This window comes from Oreochromis aureus, linkage group 18 (genome assembly GCF_013358895.1).
Source record: "Oreochromis aureus strain Israel breed Guangdong linkage group 18, ZZ_aureus, whole genome shotgun sequence".
NCBI classification, from domain to species: Eukaryota; Metazoa; Chordata; class Actinopteri; order Cichliformes; family Cichlidae; genus Oreochromis; species Oreochromis aureus.
This window is the reverse complement of record NC_052959.1, coordinates 36,778,332-36,795,621: the sequence shown is the minus strand read 5'-3', so window position 1 is coordinate 36,795,621 and position 17,290 is coordinate 36,778,332. Positions and strand designations below refer to the sequence as shown.

Genomic DNA, 17,290 nt, shown 5'->3' with positions numbered 1-17,290 from the left:
TGGGCGGAAGCTGGAATACATCACGGATCAGTTGGCTGCGGTCGTGAGGTCTCAGAATCTGCTCTGTGAGCAAAAGAGTGACAAGATCATGGAATCGACAGCTAATAACATCATGGAGAAACTCGCAGCTATCCAACGGGAGATTGAGAGACCAGTGTCGGAGTGTTAAAAACAGCTTGAAATTCTCATGAGTTGTTTGCAAAAAGAAAAATCACCATCATAATGCGGCTACCCCTTCGGCGCCAGCTGTGGGCTCAAGGCTGGAGCTGAACAACAACACCCTGATAACAACTGTGTTGTTCCTTCCCATTCCATGCAAGGCCACCTGGGTTGGCTGGAAGAGTGTTTACTTAGCCTGGCAGGGCGAAGGACACTGTCTCAGCTGAACTATGGACACGCACACACATACATATACTGATACTGATAAGCACTCACTGACGCATCACCCTCCCTACCCAACGCCACCTCCAACGCTTACCTCCCCTCTGATGTGGACATCAGGTCAGTTGGAGGCGCAGTCGAAGATTGCAGCGGTCCCAGATCAGATGTACACACTGGAACTCTTTCCCATGTTGCTTGTCTGTGTTTATTGTGCTATGGTGTGTTGATATCTGTGCATTCCTGTATTATCCTTTTGTGTTACATATTTCGATATTTTTTTCCTCGCTACCTGGCCTGACCTGTCTCCCCAATGTGATGTTTGTATTGTATGTACGGTCGGCAAGGTCTGTCATCTCAGTTGTGGGCAAAAGACCTGCAACTGACAAATAAAGGCTATCTCATCTCATCTCATCTCATCAAAGGGTTACGGTCATCTTCAACTGGACAATGTAGAAGAAGTCATAAAAGTAAGATAGAAGAAGATTATCTCAAGACTAAGATTTGGTCATACAGTTTATATAACATTAAAGCAGTGTGAATCATCTGAACATGTAATGTTACAATGTGGTAAATATAGACGGGAAAGGCAAACACTCAAATCTGACTTACAGAAAAATAGAGTTCAATTATAGATAAATATTACAAAGCGATACAGGTGATGTAGTTTAAGGGTTTTAAGAGCAACAGGTGTTTTTATGAGAATATAGGTGTAAAAGCTGTTCTCATCCAGAAGGTGGCGGTAATGCACCTGAAGTTGTTTGCCAATCGCCATGAAAAGATGAAGAAGAGCTTCTGCCGGAACTGTGAGGACGGACATCCGGTGGCAGAACCGTTAGCTTTGCTCCCGTGTGAGCCGAGTGTGTGTGAGAGCCGAGTGTGTGAGCTGTGGCAGTAACAATGCCTTCAGTTCAGTATCTGAGAGAGTTTATCAACGAGCGACTAACTGCTGCTGCTGAACAAATATTCTTGGAGTTTGAAAAAACGATCGTCCAGTACGAGGAAGAGATCGACCGTCAGCGCAGACTGCTGGATATCACGGCAGGTGAGCACAGGTGGAGCCTCGGCTCCGGTTTCCTCTCGGGTCCTACTTTTCCTTTTCTTCTTTCTTTTTCCCCCCCAAAACCTTTATTTAACAACAGTATACAGAGAATGTACACAAGTGTGAACATAATTAACATATGCCAGGGGCTACAATATAAAAAGTTACATACATTCAAATAATTTGTAATTAGTACAAATAGTAATTGTTTTTACAGCCTTTTTATTAAGTGATCCACGAATCAATCTAATGTAAGATAGAGTATCATTATAGTAGTGTTTAAAAATAGGCTTTTGGCTGCTGTATTTGCATCTGTGGAAATAAAATTTAGCTAAGATAACTAAGAAATCTATTATAAAGAAAACATCTCGTTTTTTTTTTTGCCTTCAAAAGAAACAAAATCCAACATTTTCCGTTTCAGAGTAAAGTCCTTGTAGAGATGTCCTCTAATGAATCTACTGAAGTCCAGAGTGTTGTAGCGTGTGAACAGATCAGAGCTGCTGCACGGTCTCAGGATGGCTTCCACAACATCCACAGTTCACATTTATGTCCCTTTGAATTTTGTCATATAATCATTAGCTGGATAATATTTATGAAGTATTTTGAATGAAACTTCTTTTACTTTATTCGTTACCAGATACTTGTTAGGAATTGTCCATCCTCTTTTCCAGTTAATGTCACTGACAAAGGAATTCCAATAAGAGATCGAACGTGGAACAGAGAGAGATTCTCTCTGGAACAAAGCACGAATATTCTTATTACCTTTACTATGGTTTGTTAGACAGATTCTTCCTATGTGTGAATCCACAGGGTTCGGGAGAGAAACAGGAGATGTGCAAGGTTGAATACCTTTAAATAGCATTATATTACCTGTCGGTATCACATCAAATAATATGGCATATTCTTTGGGTATGGCAGGAAATTTATAAGTGTTTAAGAATTCTGAATAAGACATAAGCTGCATATTAGGATTAAACAGCTGATTCACTAAAACAATCCAACCCAAACCAAAATAATAATTTATTTGTATCCACTATGTTCCTATTATTCCAGATTAAATATGTATGGGGTGTAAAGTTGTGTTTATATATAAGGAACCAAGCGAATAGAACTTGTTTGTGAAACATCGAGAGGTTTTCTGGAAGCTTATCTATATTATAATCACAACCTAAGATAAAACTTAGACCACCGAACTTAGAGAAAATGTAGTGAGGAATAAAATTCCAGATGGAAACCGGATTTTGCCCCTTTAATTTTGAATGTATTGTTTAGAGTAGTGAAATCCAAAACCACCGTGTTCATAGTCATTCATCACTACACTTTTTCTGATGTAATGTGTCCTGTTTTTCCAGAGGAAGTTGAAGAGCATTCGGTCAACATCCTTACAAGTTTTGCCGTCCACATGCAGAGAAACTGCTGCATAAATCAGTCGAGACAGACCTTCTGCTTTTGAGAGCAATACCCTTCCTCTTAAACTTAAACCTCTCTGCAACCACTGATTTAATTTGGTTTGAGATTTTTTTTTTAATAATTGGGGGAAAATTTAGGGAAATTCTATTTTTTTTTTTTTTTTATCTTTGCAGATAATCAGACCTAAATATGTTGCTTCATTTTTAACTGTTATATTACAAATACTCTGGACATTACACTCTTTGACAGGTAATAATTGACATTTATTTAAGTTCAGCATCAATCCAGAACCTTTTGAGAAATCGCATATAACATGTAAAGCAATCGGCACCTGGGTGGCATTTTTAAGAAAGATTGTGGTATCATCTGTCAACTGACTCATGGCAACCTCTCTGTCTGCTATGTTTATACCTTTCACAGAGCTATTCGAAATATGAGAGGCAAGAATTTGGGTGCAAAGTAAAAAAAGATACGGGCTGATCGGGCATCCCTGGCGTACGGCTCGATTAAGACTAAAACGAGAAGTGGTGCCATTTTTCATTCTAACAGAGCTATTTGCATTGGAATACAGAGTTTTGATAGCTTTGCAGAAGATATCGCCAAAATCACATTGCTGAAGTGTGAGGAATATAAATTCATGCTCAGTTGAGTCAAAGGCTTTATAGAAGTCCAGGAGAAGGATAAATGAGTCATCAGATATTAATGCTGAGTAGTCCAGAATATCCAAGACGGGTCTAATATTATTGGAGATGTGCCTGTTTGTCATAAAACCAGACTGTGTCTCATCTACAATATCATCCAAAATATATTTAATTTTTCTAGCTAGCAATAGAGCTAATCTGTCTGTCTATAAACAGTAGGTCCTTCTTAGGTTTGGGAATTAAAGTAATAAGTCCTTGAGTGAGGCTGGGGGGAAGAGTGCCGCTTTCAATACTTTCATTGTAAACCTGCAACAAAAAGGGTGAGAAGAGAATGATTTATAGAATTCAGCCACCAGCCCATCTGTGCCTGGAGATTTGTTGTTTTTAAGAAGTTCAATAGATGTCAGTTTCTCTTTTTCAGTAATCGGACTATCACAAAAAAGCCTTGCAGCGCTTTTAATCACTTCGACCTTTGCGTTATAATTGGATTCATGCAACTTTGAGTAGAAATTACAAAAAAATTGAGAGATAATTTTTGCATCATCACTGACCGTACCATTTATATTCAGTTTATGAATAGTATTGATTTTAGATCTGTGTTTTTATAAGTGGAAAAAATAAGCAGAATTCTGCTCTCCCTCCTCTGTCCATCTTTTTCTTGAATGAACAAAAGCTCCTTCAGCTTTCTGGCGGTAAATCTCGTCCAGTTTAGATTGAAAGGTCCTAAGAAGTAATCTGTCCTCCTCCGAGACCTCGTCTGGTGGGAGTTGATATATTGCGGAAATTTGAACAATAGGATTGTCTTCTTCTGCTGCCCTTGACTTAGCTATTTTTGCCCCATACTGTCTCAACATTTCACTCGTCTCAAATTAAAAAGTTTCCCAGTTTGTGCTGTAGGAATTCTCAATAACAGCCTTGTCTATAAAGTGTTTTAACAGTCGTGTAATTTTAGATTTTACAACTGTATGCCTCAAAAGCGAACTATTTAATTTCCAATATGAAGATCTATTAAAAATTAATAGTAGGAAAAGGTTGCAGGTGAATATATATTGCTCTATGGTCGGTAAGTGGAGTTGTAAGGTTATTGACCGTAACACTGTCCTTTGATAGACTACTTGATATTAACCAGAAATCAATACTCGATTTTCTTGAACCAGAACAGTGACTCCAGGTAAATGATATATCATCAGGAAATTTGTCTCTCCAGATATCAGTTACATTAAATTTATCCATAAATGTTTCCAATCTCAATTTATTCCTAAGATGTTGTGCTGGGGGCCATCAGTGTCATTTAGTGAAACATTAAAATCTCCTCCAATTATTAAGTTTGATCTGGGATACTTAGAGAGCCAAAAACTAATCCTTGTATCTAAAGAGTCAATTAATTGATCATTTTCAGGTTTGGTATTATAGCCATATAAATTAACAGTTATGAAAATGGAGTGACTGTATTCTACTACCAGACAAATATAATGACCCAAAGAGTCACAATCTGAATGTAGAACAATAACACCGAAGCTACCTTTGAGAGTTGTGACCCCAGCTGACCTCTCTGTGCCCTGCCAATACCAAACATCGTTACCCCATTGAGACTTCCAGAAGTTCACATCAGCAGACACAGAATGGCTTTCTTGGAAAAAACAAAAATCACTTTTATATTTTTTAGCAAACAAAAATAAGGCTTTACGTTTACAGATCTGTCTCAACCCCCTGGCATTAAGACAAACAATAGAAAACTAAACAGTTAGAAATTTAAGGAACTAATATTGTGTGCTTAACAGGTAATAAACCTCAATAAGGGACCGAGCATTGCAAGTATAAAAACAACTGCTCCGGCGCTCTGTCTTCTTTGGAAAGGTCCTCAGCAAACTTCAGGTCCCGGTTCTCCTTTAGGAATGGAGATGTCTTGGCTGCTTTCCACAGGCTATCTCTGGTTCTGCAGGAGATGAACTGGATGATAATAGGTCTGGGACTGGTGCTGTTTGGGCGTTTGGAGCCGACCCCATGTACGGTGTCAATGGTGTCATAAAGACGATTTTTACATTCAGGCAACACGGCCTGACAAATCTCAGCAGCAACTCTCCATGTATCCTCCTGTTGCTCTTCTTTGACACCGAACAGTTTCACCGTCTGGAATATCGCTCGAGATCTGTGATTCTTTCCTGGTTTTTATCCATACGCGCTTCCTTTTTGGAGATTTTCTGCTCCAAAGTGCCCACTCTGCATTTGACATGTTTTATCTCCTCACATGCAAAGTCCACAGTTTTTCTGATCCCGGCAATCTGTAACACGAGGTCATCCATTCTTTTGTTTATTAGCTTTGATAGAGTTTCAACAACATCCACGCTATCTTCCTTGGAGCGCAGCGCTTTCTTTGGCGCCGGAGACTGGCTGGGTGAGACGGGTAGAGGTGGAAACTTGTCCATCACATCCTCAGTTACTGGGAGAGGTAGTGAAATAGCCGCGTAGTCATGGCAGTTGTCGACCAGCGGGTTTACCAACATGGCTGTTTGGTTAGCATTAGCCTTTGTTCTGGAGCTAGCCAACGGTCTTTTATTATCACGCTGTGACATTTTGGCGCTTTATTCATCAAATTCAGTCCTTTTCTGGATTAAATACTGAAGAAGCTTCTAAAGCCTGAGTTGACACGATGTTCCTACCGTATTATAAGCTTACATTTGCTAAGCTCGGCAGTAAGCGCCTACTTACTCGGCCATCTTGGAACGCCCCTCTCTCTTTTGGGTCCTACTGCAGATGCTCAACATGATACTGTGACGTCAGACTTCCGGCGTTCACGTTAGCTGCCTCGCTTTGTCTGTAAGCTCCGTCTGTCAGCGTGTCGTCATGCAGAAGGTGTCCGGCTGTCGCTCTGATCTTCACACAACAGTGAAATTATTTAAAACAAATATGTAAGTAAATTCTATTTATATAGTACGGAAGCGTAGAGCTGCCACCCAGGCAAATGAAAAACAGAGCTACGTTATAACATGATGTAGCTCTGTTTTTCTTTTGCCTGGCAGCTCTACGCTTCTGTAATACAGTGCTTTTCACAGATAAAAATCACAAAGTGCTTCACAATACAAAGAATGAAAATGCTACAAATAACAATGTAAAACAATAAAATGCAACATAAAAACAACAAATGAATTGAAAGCTTGTCTATATAAAAATGTCTTCAGCTGCTTTTTAAAAGAATCAGCGTAAAAACAGTAGAAGAGTAGAAGAGAATTCCACAGCCGTGCTGCCTGAAATGCCCGATCACCACGAGCTTAAATCGAGAGCGTGGGGCCACCAGCAGTCTCTGACCTGATGACCTTAGAGCTCGGGAAGATGAATGCGGTTTCAACAGGTCGGATATGTACTGGGCAGCTTGACCATGTAGGGCCCTAAAGGTTAAAACTAAAACTTTAAAATGAAACCTAAAACTCACAGGCAACCAGTGAAGAGAGGCCAAAACTGGAGTGATATGAGATCTTCTGTTGATGCCTGTTTAAGAGTCGTGCAGCAGCATTCTGCACAGTCTGAAGACGATTTAAAGCTGTTTTGTTAAAACAAGTAAAAAGACCTCTGCAATAATCCAAACAGGAAGAAATAAAAGCATGAATAATCATCTCCCGTTCAGCCTTTGACACCATTAGTCTGAGTTTTGAGATATTCCTTAGATGATAAAAGCAGTTCTGGACCAAGCGACATCGAGCTGTCAAATACGACACAGAGGTCTCTAAGGCTCGATTTAACAGAAAGCTCTAAGAAGCTGATGTGCTGCCTAATTTCTGAGATCATATGGTCGGGAGCAATAATTAAAGTTTCTGTTTTATCAGAGTTTAGCTGGAGGAAGCTGTTGTTGATTTCTGTCAGGCAGTTACTTAAACTAGACAATTTATAAAACTCAGAGACTTTTAAAGAGCAGTATAACTGAATGTCATCAGCATAGAGATGATAGATATCATTGTAGCGCCTAATAATTTGGCCTAGGAGGAATATATAAAGAGAATTGGACCCAAGATAGATCCCTGAGGTTCCCCCACAAGGCAGAACTGGGGGGTTTTTTTTCTCAAAGATTTATTTATTGCTTTTCCAACAGTATTTTAACCAACAAGAACAGAGAGAGTTCAAATAAAATAGAGGAGGAAATTAATAAAAATTGAGTGTGTAATAATAATGTATGCACATCGTGTATGAACAGTGTTGGGAACACACACATATAGTAGGGGTGCAACGATACAAAAAATTCACGGTTCGGTTCGGTTCGATACTTTGGTGTCACGGTTCGATATTTTTTCAATACAAAAAAATGTTCATGCCTTTTTTAATTTGTCATTTATTAAAATTATAAATATATATTTTAACTCAAAAGTACAGTTTTTAAATTTAATGTTGCTGAAACAACAAAATAATAAAAAAATAAATAAATCTATCAGATCGAGAAATCCCTCATCTTTGGAAAAGAGAGTTTATTACAGAGAAATGTCTCTTTCCAAAATAAAAGCTATACTATACCCTTCTTCTGGGGTATATTCTCAGCAGCATATTAAACATATCAGGTCCCCATAAGCAGAATCATGTGCTAACGGCTGTCTAAACGACTCGGGTAAAGTTTGTAGCATGCGTGCTTGTTGTTTTTGTCTGCTTCCACTTGTCTTTGCACTAGGATGATGTCGGCGTAAACGTGCAGTCATATTCGTTGTGTTCCCACTAGTGCTGTCAGCGGTAATCTCATTAAAATGACATTAACGCCATAACGCGGCAAATCTCCGTTAACGAGTTACCGCAGATCGCCCCGTGCGTGGGGCTGGACGGCATCAACACGTTAACGAGCTAACTGCACTAACGCACTAGTTCCCACCAATGTAATTGAGCATTGCGTTGCACATCCGACATACTGTTTTACTTTTGTCCATGACGCGCTTACCTTCAGGGTCATGCTTCACATGAAAACCAAAATAGTTCCAAACGCCGGATCTGAATGAGGGTGGGGGAGGTTCAATTTCGGGTAGCGTTGAGGCAGTTGCCATGTTGCAACAAGCTTAGCTTCTGTCTTGCTAGCTTGCGCTGCGCTCAGTGGATCTGCACTCGACAGTGCAGCCTAGGCGGATAAGTCGAACGCAGATCCACTGAGCGCTCAACACAGACAGCATCGTCAGAAGAAAAGTTGATAAAATAAATTAAAAATTTTGTATTGTTCGATACATATGCGTACTGAACCGAAAGCACTGTATCGAACGGTTCAATATCGATACGAGTATTGTTGCACCCCTAATATATAGATAGATATAGTATACACACTCTCCCATGTAGAACATTCAGATATTGTTACAGGAAAAAAAAAAAGTAAATATATAAATAAATAAAACAAAACAAGCCGGAAAAGGGTGGAGTGCCCACTCCGGGTCGGGGATGAGTTCCTGCCCCAAGTGGAGGAGTTCAAGTATCTCGGGGTCTTGTTCGCGAGTGATGGGAGAAGGGAGCCGGAGATCGACAGACGGATTGGTGCTGCGGCTGCAGTGATGCGGACGCTGCACCGGTCCGTCGTGGTGAAGAGGGAGCTGAGTGTAAAAGCGAAGCTCTCAATTTACCGGTCGATCTACGTCCCGACCCTCACCTATGGCCACGAGCTGTGGGTAGTGACCGAAAGAACGAGATCGCGGATACAAGCGGCAGAAATGAGCTTCCTCCGAAGGGTGGCTGGCCTCTCCCTTAGAGATAGGGTGAGAAGTTCGGCCATCCGGGCGGTGCTCAGAGTAGAGCTGCTGCTCCTCCGCATCGAAAGGAGCCAGTTGAGGTGGTTCGGGCATCTGACAAGGATGCCTCCTGGGCGCCTCCTGGGTGAGGTGTTCCGGGCATGTCCCACCGGGAGGAGGCCCCGGGGCAGACCCAGAACACACTGGAGAGATTATATCTCTCGGCTGGCCTGGGAACGCCTTGGTGTTCCCCTGGATAAGCTGGAGGAGGTGGCTGGGGAGAGGGAGGTCTGGGCTTCTCTGCTTAGGCTGCTGCCCCCGCGACCCGGCCTCGGATAAAGCGGATGAAGATGGATGGATGGATAAAACAAAACAAAAAAAGCCCCAAAACAATACAAAAAAAACAAAAACAAAAAACAAACAAGGGGAACAGACAGTGCTCCAAAAAACAGGTATAACACAGTGAGACAATAGGTTTAAGTGTGCTATTCCAGGGTTTCGGGCTGAAGTTTAGTCCAAGGGTGTCAAGTTAGTTAAAGAGGCATCCGACCCAACGGTTGCAGCGATAAGCTGTGTCCTCTTCAGTTCCAGTCCATCTAATTTCATATCTCATCTCCTGCCCTTCCATTGAACAGTCCAGCACCCGCAGGCCCCCCAGGTTCTCTTCAACAACCATAACACTACGTCTCCCATACAGATTAAATGGGTACAGTCATATCTGTTCACTATCGATCACCTCCTCACATTCCAAAAATCACAAAAAATTTCCCCACATTTTTCTAAAGGAAGCATGTTTACCCTTAATCATAGACATAAGTTTCACCAAAGCAAGGGATTTTGACAGTGTCGACAACCAAGTTCTCAAGTGTGGTCTGTTAATGGATCTCCATGCTTTAGCTATGCTATATTTTGCCTGTAACAGGCAGAAGATTGTGGTTTTTTGGTGAACTTTGCTCAGTTGGATTTCAGCGGGGAAAATCCCTACGATACATAGTTTAGGACATAGATTCAGCTTAACACTTGTAATATGCGCAATTACATCTAAAACTTCTTTCCAAAACTTTTGGATTTCTGAATATTCCCACAGGCAATGCATCGGTGTGCCTTTTTCCCCACATTTAACACATATGTCCGGAGTATAGGGGTCAAATTTGTTTAATAATGTTGGGGTGACATATGTTCTCATTAGCCATTTATACTGGATTAGTTTAAATTGGGTGTTTATAGATTGTGTTTGGGCTTTCAAGCAGGCTTTTTGCCATTCCTCTGTAGTTATTCTACACTCTAAGTCTTGACACCATGCAAGTCTTTCTTTTTCTGAGGATGTTTGAGAGCCGTCTCTGAGGTTGCTGTAAAAACGGGATATTAAACCCTTCTTCAGCTGATGGTTTATTGCTATATCCTCTGAGTTTAGAGGGATTTTTGAGTTTCTGAAATGAAGCTTCTAATTTGAAGAAATTTGAAGAAATGTTTGGTTGGAATGCCAAATTTCTATGTCAAGTCATTAAAACACAATAGGGTGTCCTTGTCAAATTCAATTCAATTCAATTCAATTCAATTTTATTTATATAGCGCCAAATCACAACAAAAGTCGCCTCAAGGTGCTTTATATTGTACAGTAGATAGCACAATAATAAATACAGAGAAAAACCCAACAATCATATGACCCCCTATGAGCAAGCACTTTGGCGACAGTGGGAAGGAAAAACTCCCTTTTAACAGGAAGAAACCTCCGGCAGAACCAGGCTCAGGGAGGGGCGGGGCCATCTGCTGCGACCGGTTGGGGTGAAAGAAGGAAGACAGGATAAAGACATGCTGTGGAAGAGAGACAGAGATTAATAACAGATATGATTCGATGCAGAGAGGTCTGTTAGCACATAGTGAGTGAGAAAGGTGACTGGAAAGGAAAAACTCAATGCATCATGGGAATCCCCGGCAGCCTACGTCTATTGCAGCATAACTAAGGGAGGATTCAGGGTCACCTGGTCCAGCCCTAACTATATGCTTTAGCAAAAGGAAAGTTTGAAGCCTAATCTTGAAAGTAGAGATAGTGTCTGTCTCCTGAATCCAAACTGGAAGCTGGTTCCACAGAAGAGGGGCCTGAAAACTGAAGGCTCTGCCTCCCATTCTACTTTTAAATACTCTAGGAACAACAAGTAGGCCTGCAGTGCAAGAGTGAAGTGCTTTAATAGGGTGATATGGTACTACAAGGTCATTAAGATAAGATGGGGCCTGATTATTTAAGACCTTGTATGTGAGGAGCAGGATTTTGAATTCAATTCTGGATTTAACAGGAAGCCAATGAAGGAAGCCAAAACAGGAGAAATATGCTCTCTTTCTAGTCCCTGTCAGGACTCTTGCTGCAGCATTTTGGATTAGCTGAAGGCTTTTCAGGGAGTTTTAGGACATCCTGATAATAATGAATTACAGTAGTCCAGCCTGGAAGTAATAAATGCATGAACTAGTTTTTCAGCATCACTCTGAGACAGGATATTTCTAATTTTAGAGATGTTGCACAAATGGAAGAAAGCAGTCTTACATATTTGTTTAATATGTGCGTTGAAGGACATGTCCTGGTCAAAAATGACTCAAGGTTCCTCACAGTGTTACTGGAGGCCAAGGTAATGCCATCCAGAGTAAGAATCTGCTTAGATACCATATTTCTAAGATTTTCAGGGCCGAGTACAATAACCTCAGTTTGATCTGAATTAAGAAGCAGAAAGTTAGCGGCCATCCAGGTCTTTATGTCTTTAAGACAGTCCTGCAGTTTAACTAATTGGTCTGTGATACCTGGCTTCATGGACAGATAGAGCTGCGTGTCATCTGCATAGCAGTGAAAATTTATGCTATGTCTTCTAATGATGCTGCCTAAGGAAGCATGTATAATGTAAACAGAATTGGTCCTAGCACTGAACCCTGTGGAACACCATAATTGACCTCAGTGTGTGAAGAGGACTCTCCATTTACATGTACAAATTGGAGTCTATTAGATAGATATGATACAAACCACTGCAGTGCAGTACCTGTAATACCTACAGCATGTTCTAATCTCTAATAGGATATTATGGTCGACAGTATCGAACGCTGCACTGAGGTCTAGCAGGACAAGCACAGAGATGAGTCCACTGTCAGAGGCCATAAGAAGATCATTTGTAACCTTCACTAAAGCTGTTTCTGTGCTGTGATGAGCTCTGAAACCTGACTGACACTCTTCAAATAAGCCATTCCTCTGCAGATGATCTGTTAGCTGTTTGACAACTACTCTTTCAAGGATTTTTGATATGAAAGGAAGGTTGGAGATTGGCCTATAATTAGCTAAGACAGCTGGGTCTAGAGATGCTTTTTAAGTAAAGGTTTAACTACAGCCAGCTTGAAGGCCTGTGGTACATAGCCGATTATTAGAGATAGGTTGATCATATTTAAGATCGAAGCATTAATTAATGGCAGGACTTCTTTGAGCAGTTTTGTAGGAATGGGGTCTAAAAGACACGTTGATGGTTTGGAGGAAGTAATTATTGAAGTTAACTCAGAAAGATCAATTGGAGAAAAGAGTCTAACTTAACATTGATGGTACTAAAAGTAGCTGTAGATAATATTACATCTGTGGGATGATTATTGGTAATTTTTCTCTAATGATAAAAATTTTATTTGTGAAGAAGTTCATGAAGTCATTACTAGTTAACGTTAAAGGGATGGTTGGCTCAGTAGAGCTCTGACTTTTTGTCAGCCTGGCTACAGTGCTGAAGAGAAACCTGGGGTTGTTCTTATTTTCTTCAATCAGTGACGAATAGTAAGATGTTCTGGCTTTGCGGAGGGCTTTCTTATAAAGCAGCAAACTATTTCTCCAGGCTAAATGATGATCCTCTAAATTTGTGACACGCCATTTCCTCTCCAGCTTACGAGTTATCTGCTTTAGGCTACGTGTTTGAGAATTATACCACGGAGTCAGGTACTTCTGATTTGAGGCCTTAGTTTTCACAGGAGCTACAGTATCCAGAGTCGTACGTAGTGAGGAGGTAAAATTATTAACAAGATAATCGACCTCTGTTGGAGTAGCGTTCAGATAGCTGCTCTGCTCTATGTTGGTACAGGGCATTGAAGATGATAACAGTGGGTGGATTATATTCTTAAACTTAGTTACAGCACTTTCAGAAAGACATCTACTTTGATAAAGTCGACTCTCCACTGCTGTGTAATCAATTATTGTAAATGTAAATGTTATCAGGAAATGATCAGACAGCAGAGGGTTTTCAGGAAACACTGTTAAATGTTCAGTTTCTATGCCATATGTTAAAACAAGATCTAGAGTGTGATTAAAGTGGTGGGTGGGTTCTTTTACATTTTGAGAGAAGCCAATTGAGTCTAATAACAGATTAAATGCCATGTTGAGGCTGTCATTTTAGCATCTACATGGATGTTAAAATCACCCACAATAATTATTTTATCTGAGCTGAGCACTAAATCAGATAAAAGTCTGAGAAATCAGAGAGAAACTCTGTGTAAGGCCCAGGTGGACGATAGATGATAACAAGTAAGACTGGTTTCTGAGTTTTACAGCTGGGGTGGACGAGGCTAAGCATCAGGCTTTCAAATGAATTAAAAGTCTGTCTGGGTCTTTCGTTAATTAATAGGCTGGTGTGAAAATTGCTGCCACACCGCCCCCTCGGCCTGTGCTTCGAGGTTTCTGGTAGTTAGAATGACTCGGGGGTGTTGATTCATTTAAACTAACATAATCATCCTGCTGCAACCAGGTTTCTGTAAGGCAGAGTAAATTGATTTGTTGATCAATTATTAAGTCATGTACTAACAGAGACTTGGAGGAGAGAGCCTAATATTTAATAATCCACATTTCACTGTTTTACTCCTTGGTTCAGATGTGGATACTGTATTGTTCTTTCTTTGTGATTTTTTTTATGTTTAAGTTGTTTATTGCTGGTTTTAGTTTGTTTTTGTCTTTTGGGAGCTGACACAGTCTCTATGGAGATGGGTTTTGGGGGTAGCAGGAGGAGAGAAGCTGCAGAGGCGTGTAAGACTGCAACTCTGCTTCCTGGTCCCAACTCTGGATAGTCATATTTTGGGGGTTTAATAAATTTGTCCATATTTCTAGAAATGAGAGCTGCTCCATCCAAAGTGGGATGGATGCCGTCTCTCCTAACAAGACCAGGTTTCCTCCAGAAGGTTTGCCAATTATCTATGAAGCCCACATCGTTTCTGGGACACCACTCAGACAGCCAGCAATTTAAGGAGAACATGCGGCTAAACATGTCACTCCGGGTCTGATTGGGGAGGGACCAGAGAAAACTACAGAGTCCGACATTGTTTTGGCAAAGTTACACACCGATTCAATATTGATTTTAGTGACCTCCGATTGGCGTAACCGGGTGTCATTACTGCCGACGTGAATTATGATCTTACTGTATTTACGTTTACCCTTAGCCAGCAGTTTTAAATTTCCTTCAATGTCGCCTGCTCTGGCCCCTGGAAGACAATTGACTATGGTTGCGGTGTCTCTAGCTTCACATGTCTGAGAACAGAATCACCAATTACCAGAGTTTGACCCCGGCGGGTGTGTCGCCGAGTGGGGAAAAACAGTTAGACACATGAACAGGTTGGTGGTGTACCTGGGGCTTCAGTTTAAGACTATGCTTCCTCCTCACCGTCACCCAGCTGCCCTCTTTCCCCAGCTGCTTGGGGTCTGCCGGGAACAGCTAGCGGGCCCACGCTATCTTCGGCTGCACCAGCTACAGGGGCCTGGCTAGCTACGGTGAATGAAGGGTGCGGCCGAGTCTCCAATTCAGTAATCCTGGCCTCCAGAGCTGCAAATATGCTACATTTGTTACAAGTATCATTACTGCTAAAGGAGGCCGAGGAGTAACTAAACATCTGACACAATGAGCAGGAAAGTGCAGGAGGGACAGGTGAAGTAGCCATGGTGCTAACGAGTCGGCTACGAGCTAAGCTAAGCTAGCAAAACAGTAAAGAGACAGTGAGTGAATACTTTGGCTATAAATTAGGCAGTGAGTACACAGAAAGGGTGATTCAGATGAAGCACGTTAAGATTATACTATGAAAAAGGGATGTATCAAAAGATTTAAATTAAATTGCTAAGCAGAAAAGCTACTCAGAAACACCACCGTGTTTGAGCAGGAACAGGAAGTGATACTCTACCACAAAGCGAGCGAACACCCAAATAGGTCTGCAACTTTGCACAGACCTCTGACGGCCCACATTTTAAAACCCAAGTCTTTCCATCCAGGTTCAAAGGCCTTATTGACCCAGATAGGCGAGAATTGGGCTAGTGCTGGTGTTTCATTTTTAAACTTGAGTGCATCGAACCAGACACGGATGGTATTTTTAACAAAGGGGTTCGATGTATCTTTCATCAGATCTTTATGTTTTGCGGAGTACACGTAAGTGCTGAGCGGTAAGGGGGTAGTGCTTGTCCTTTCTAAATTTACCTTACGGTTGTCGTTGAAAACCAGCATGAGGCTGCAGAGAGCTGGGCAGCCCAGTAGTACCATTTGAGGTTTGGAACACCCAGACCTCCCCTGTCATACAGGAGATATAGTAGTGAAAGGCGCAGTCTGGCTCGTCTTTATTCATTAAATTCATTTGGAATAATTGTTTTTGCCTTTGTGAAGAAGTCATCTGGAGGGCTGAGAAGAATGGGTTGGAAGAGATATAGACATTTTGGGAGAACGTTCATCTTGAGAATATTTACCCGTCCAATCAGAGAGATTGGCAGCATAGACCATCTATTGATTGAGTCAATAACAGTGTTGATTATTGGAGAGTAATTTGCATGTACCAAATCATTGATTTTTGGAGTGATTTTTATACCTACATGGGTAAGACTGTCTCTGGCAACTTGAAACATTGTTTGAATAGGTGGTTTAATTCTTTCAGAATGTTTAAAGAAGAGGATGGCCGACTTAGATTCATTAATTTTTATAACCAGAGATGTTGCCAAATGAGTTAATTGTTTTGAGTAGCTGGGGAACTGAGCTCTTTAATTTGGACAGCATTAAAATAATGTCATCCACGAATAATCCAATTTTGGACTCAATATTATTTGTTCTGATGCCAGAGATATTTTGGTTGCTCCTTATCGCAATAGCCAATGGTTAAATTGCTAGGACGAAGAGAAGAGGCGAAAGGGGGCAGCCTTGGCGTGTACCTCTACCTAGATAGAATGGTCTAGATATGATGTTGTTGGTTCTAACTGAGGCTATAGGTTTATTATATAATATTTTGACCCAGGTCATAAAGTAACTGCCAAAGCCAAACTGAGACAGTACCTTATAGAGATAGTTATGTTCGACCCTATCAAAAGCTTTTTCTGCAGCCAAGGAAAGCAGAGCCATGTCTGGATGTTCTGAATTTGAGTAAATTACATTCAGTACTCTGCAAATATCATGTTGCGCTAGCCGGCCTTTTACAAACCCGTTCTGGTCAGTGTCAGCGAGAAGATGAAGGTACCGTTCAAGTCTATTTGCCAGTACTTTAGCTATTATCTTGGCGTCAGAATTTATTAGTGAAATTGGTCTGTAAGATTCACATTTTGTAGGCGGTTTCCCAGGCTTAGGGAATACCGTTATAAGTGCATTACGCATGCATGGGGGAAGCTCTTTTAAATCATAGCTTTCGCTAGCATGTCGTACAGAGGCGATACTAATTTGTCTTTAAATATTTTGAACAGGTCTAGTGGGATTCCATCTGGGCCGGGAGTTTTTCCTGTTTAATTTGTCAATTGCAGTCGAAAGTTCACTCATAGATAACTGAGAGTCTAATTCACATCGAGCTTCTTCAGAGAGTGAAGGGGTGCTTATTGAGTCAAAGGAGGACTCTAGTGACTCTGGGGTCGCATCTCCTGTTGACGTATATAGTTGTGAGTAATAGAGTTTAAAGAGTTCATTGATTCTTTGAGGATCTGTGGTGTTTTCATCTGCAGTTCTAATTTTGTTTATTGTTTGTTCGTTCAGTAGCGTTTTTATGCGCCATGCCAAAAGTTTTCCTGCCTTCTCCTCCTGGTCATAGTAGGTCTGTCTCAGTCTAAATAGTCCTGCTGAGGCTTTGTCAGTAGTTAATTTATCATATTTTGCTCTTAGTCTTAAAAGTTTTTGTTGTTTTTCTTTAGA

At 41.0% G+C, this 17,290-nt stretch overlaps 1 protein-coding gene across 2 annotated transcripts in view; it reads left to right on the top strand.

The window, feature by feature from the left end:
- LOC116309337 (gastrula zinc finger protein XlCGF17.1-like) overlaps window positions 1-17,290 on the top strand; it is a 44,070-nt gene that overhangs the window by 13,632 nt on the left and 13,148 nt on the right. The window contains exon 1 of one of the 2 annotated variants that reach the window (XM_039602463.1): window positions 1,200-1,423. The exons of the other annotated variant lie outside the window; for it this stretch is intronic. Coding sequence (XP_039458397.1) covers window positions 1,279-1,423 — 145 coding nt within the window. The 5' untranslated portion in view covers window positions 1,200-1,278. Of the gene's footprint in view, window positions 1-1,199; window positions 1,424-17,290 lie in introns of those variants that run through there. 2 annotated transcript variants of the gene reach the window in all.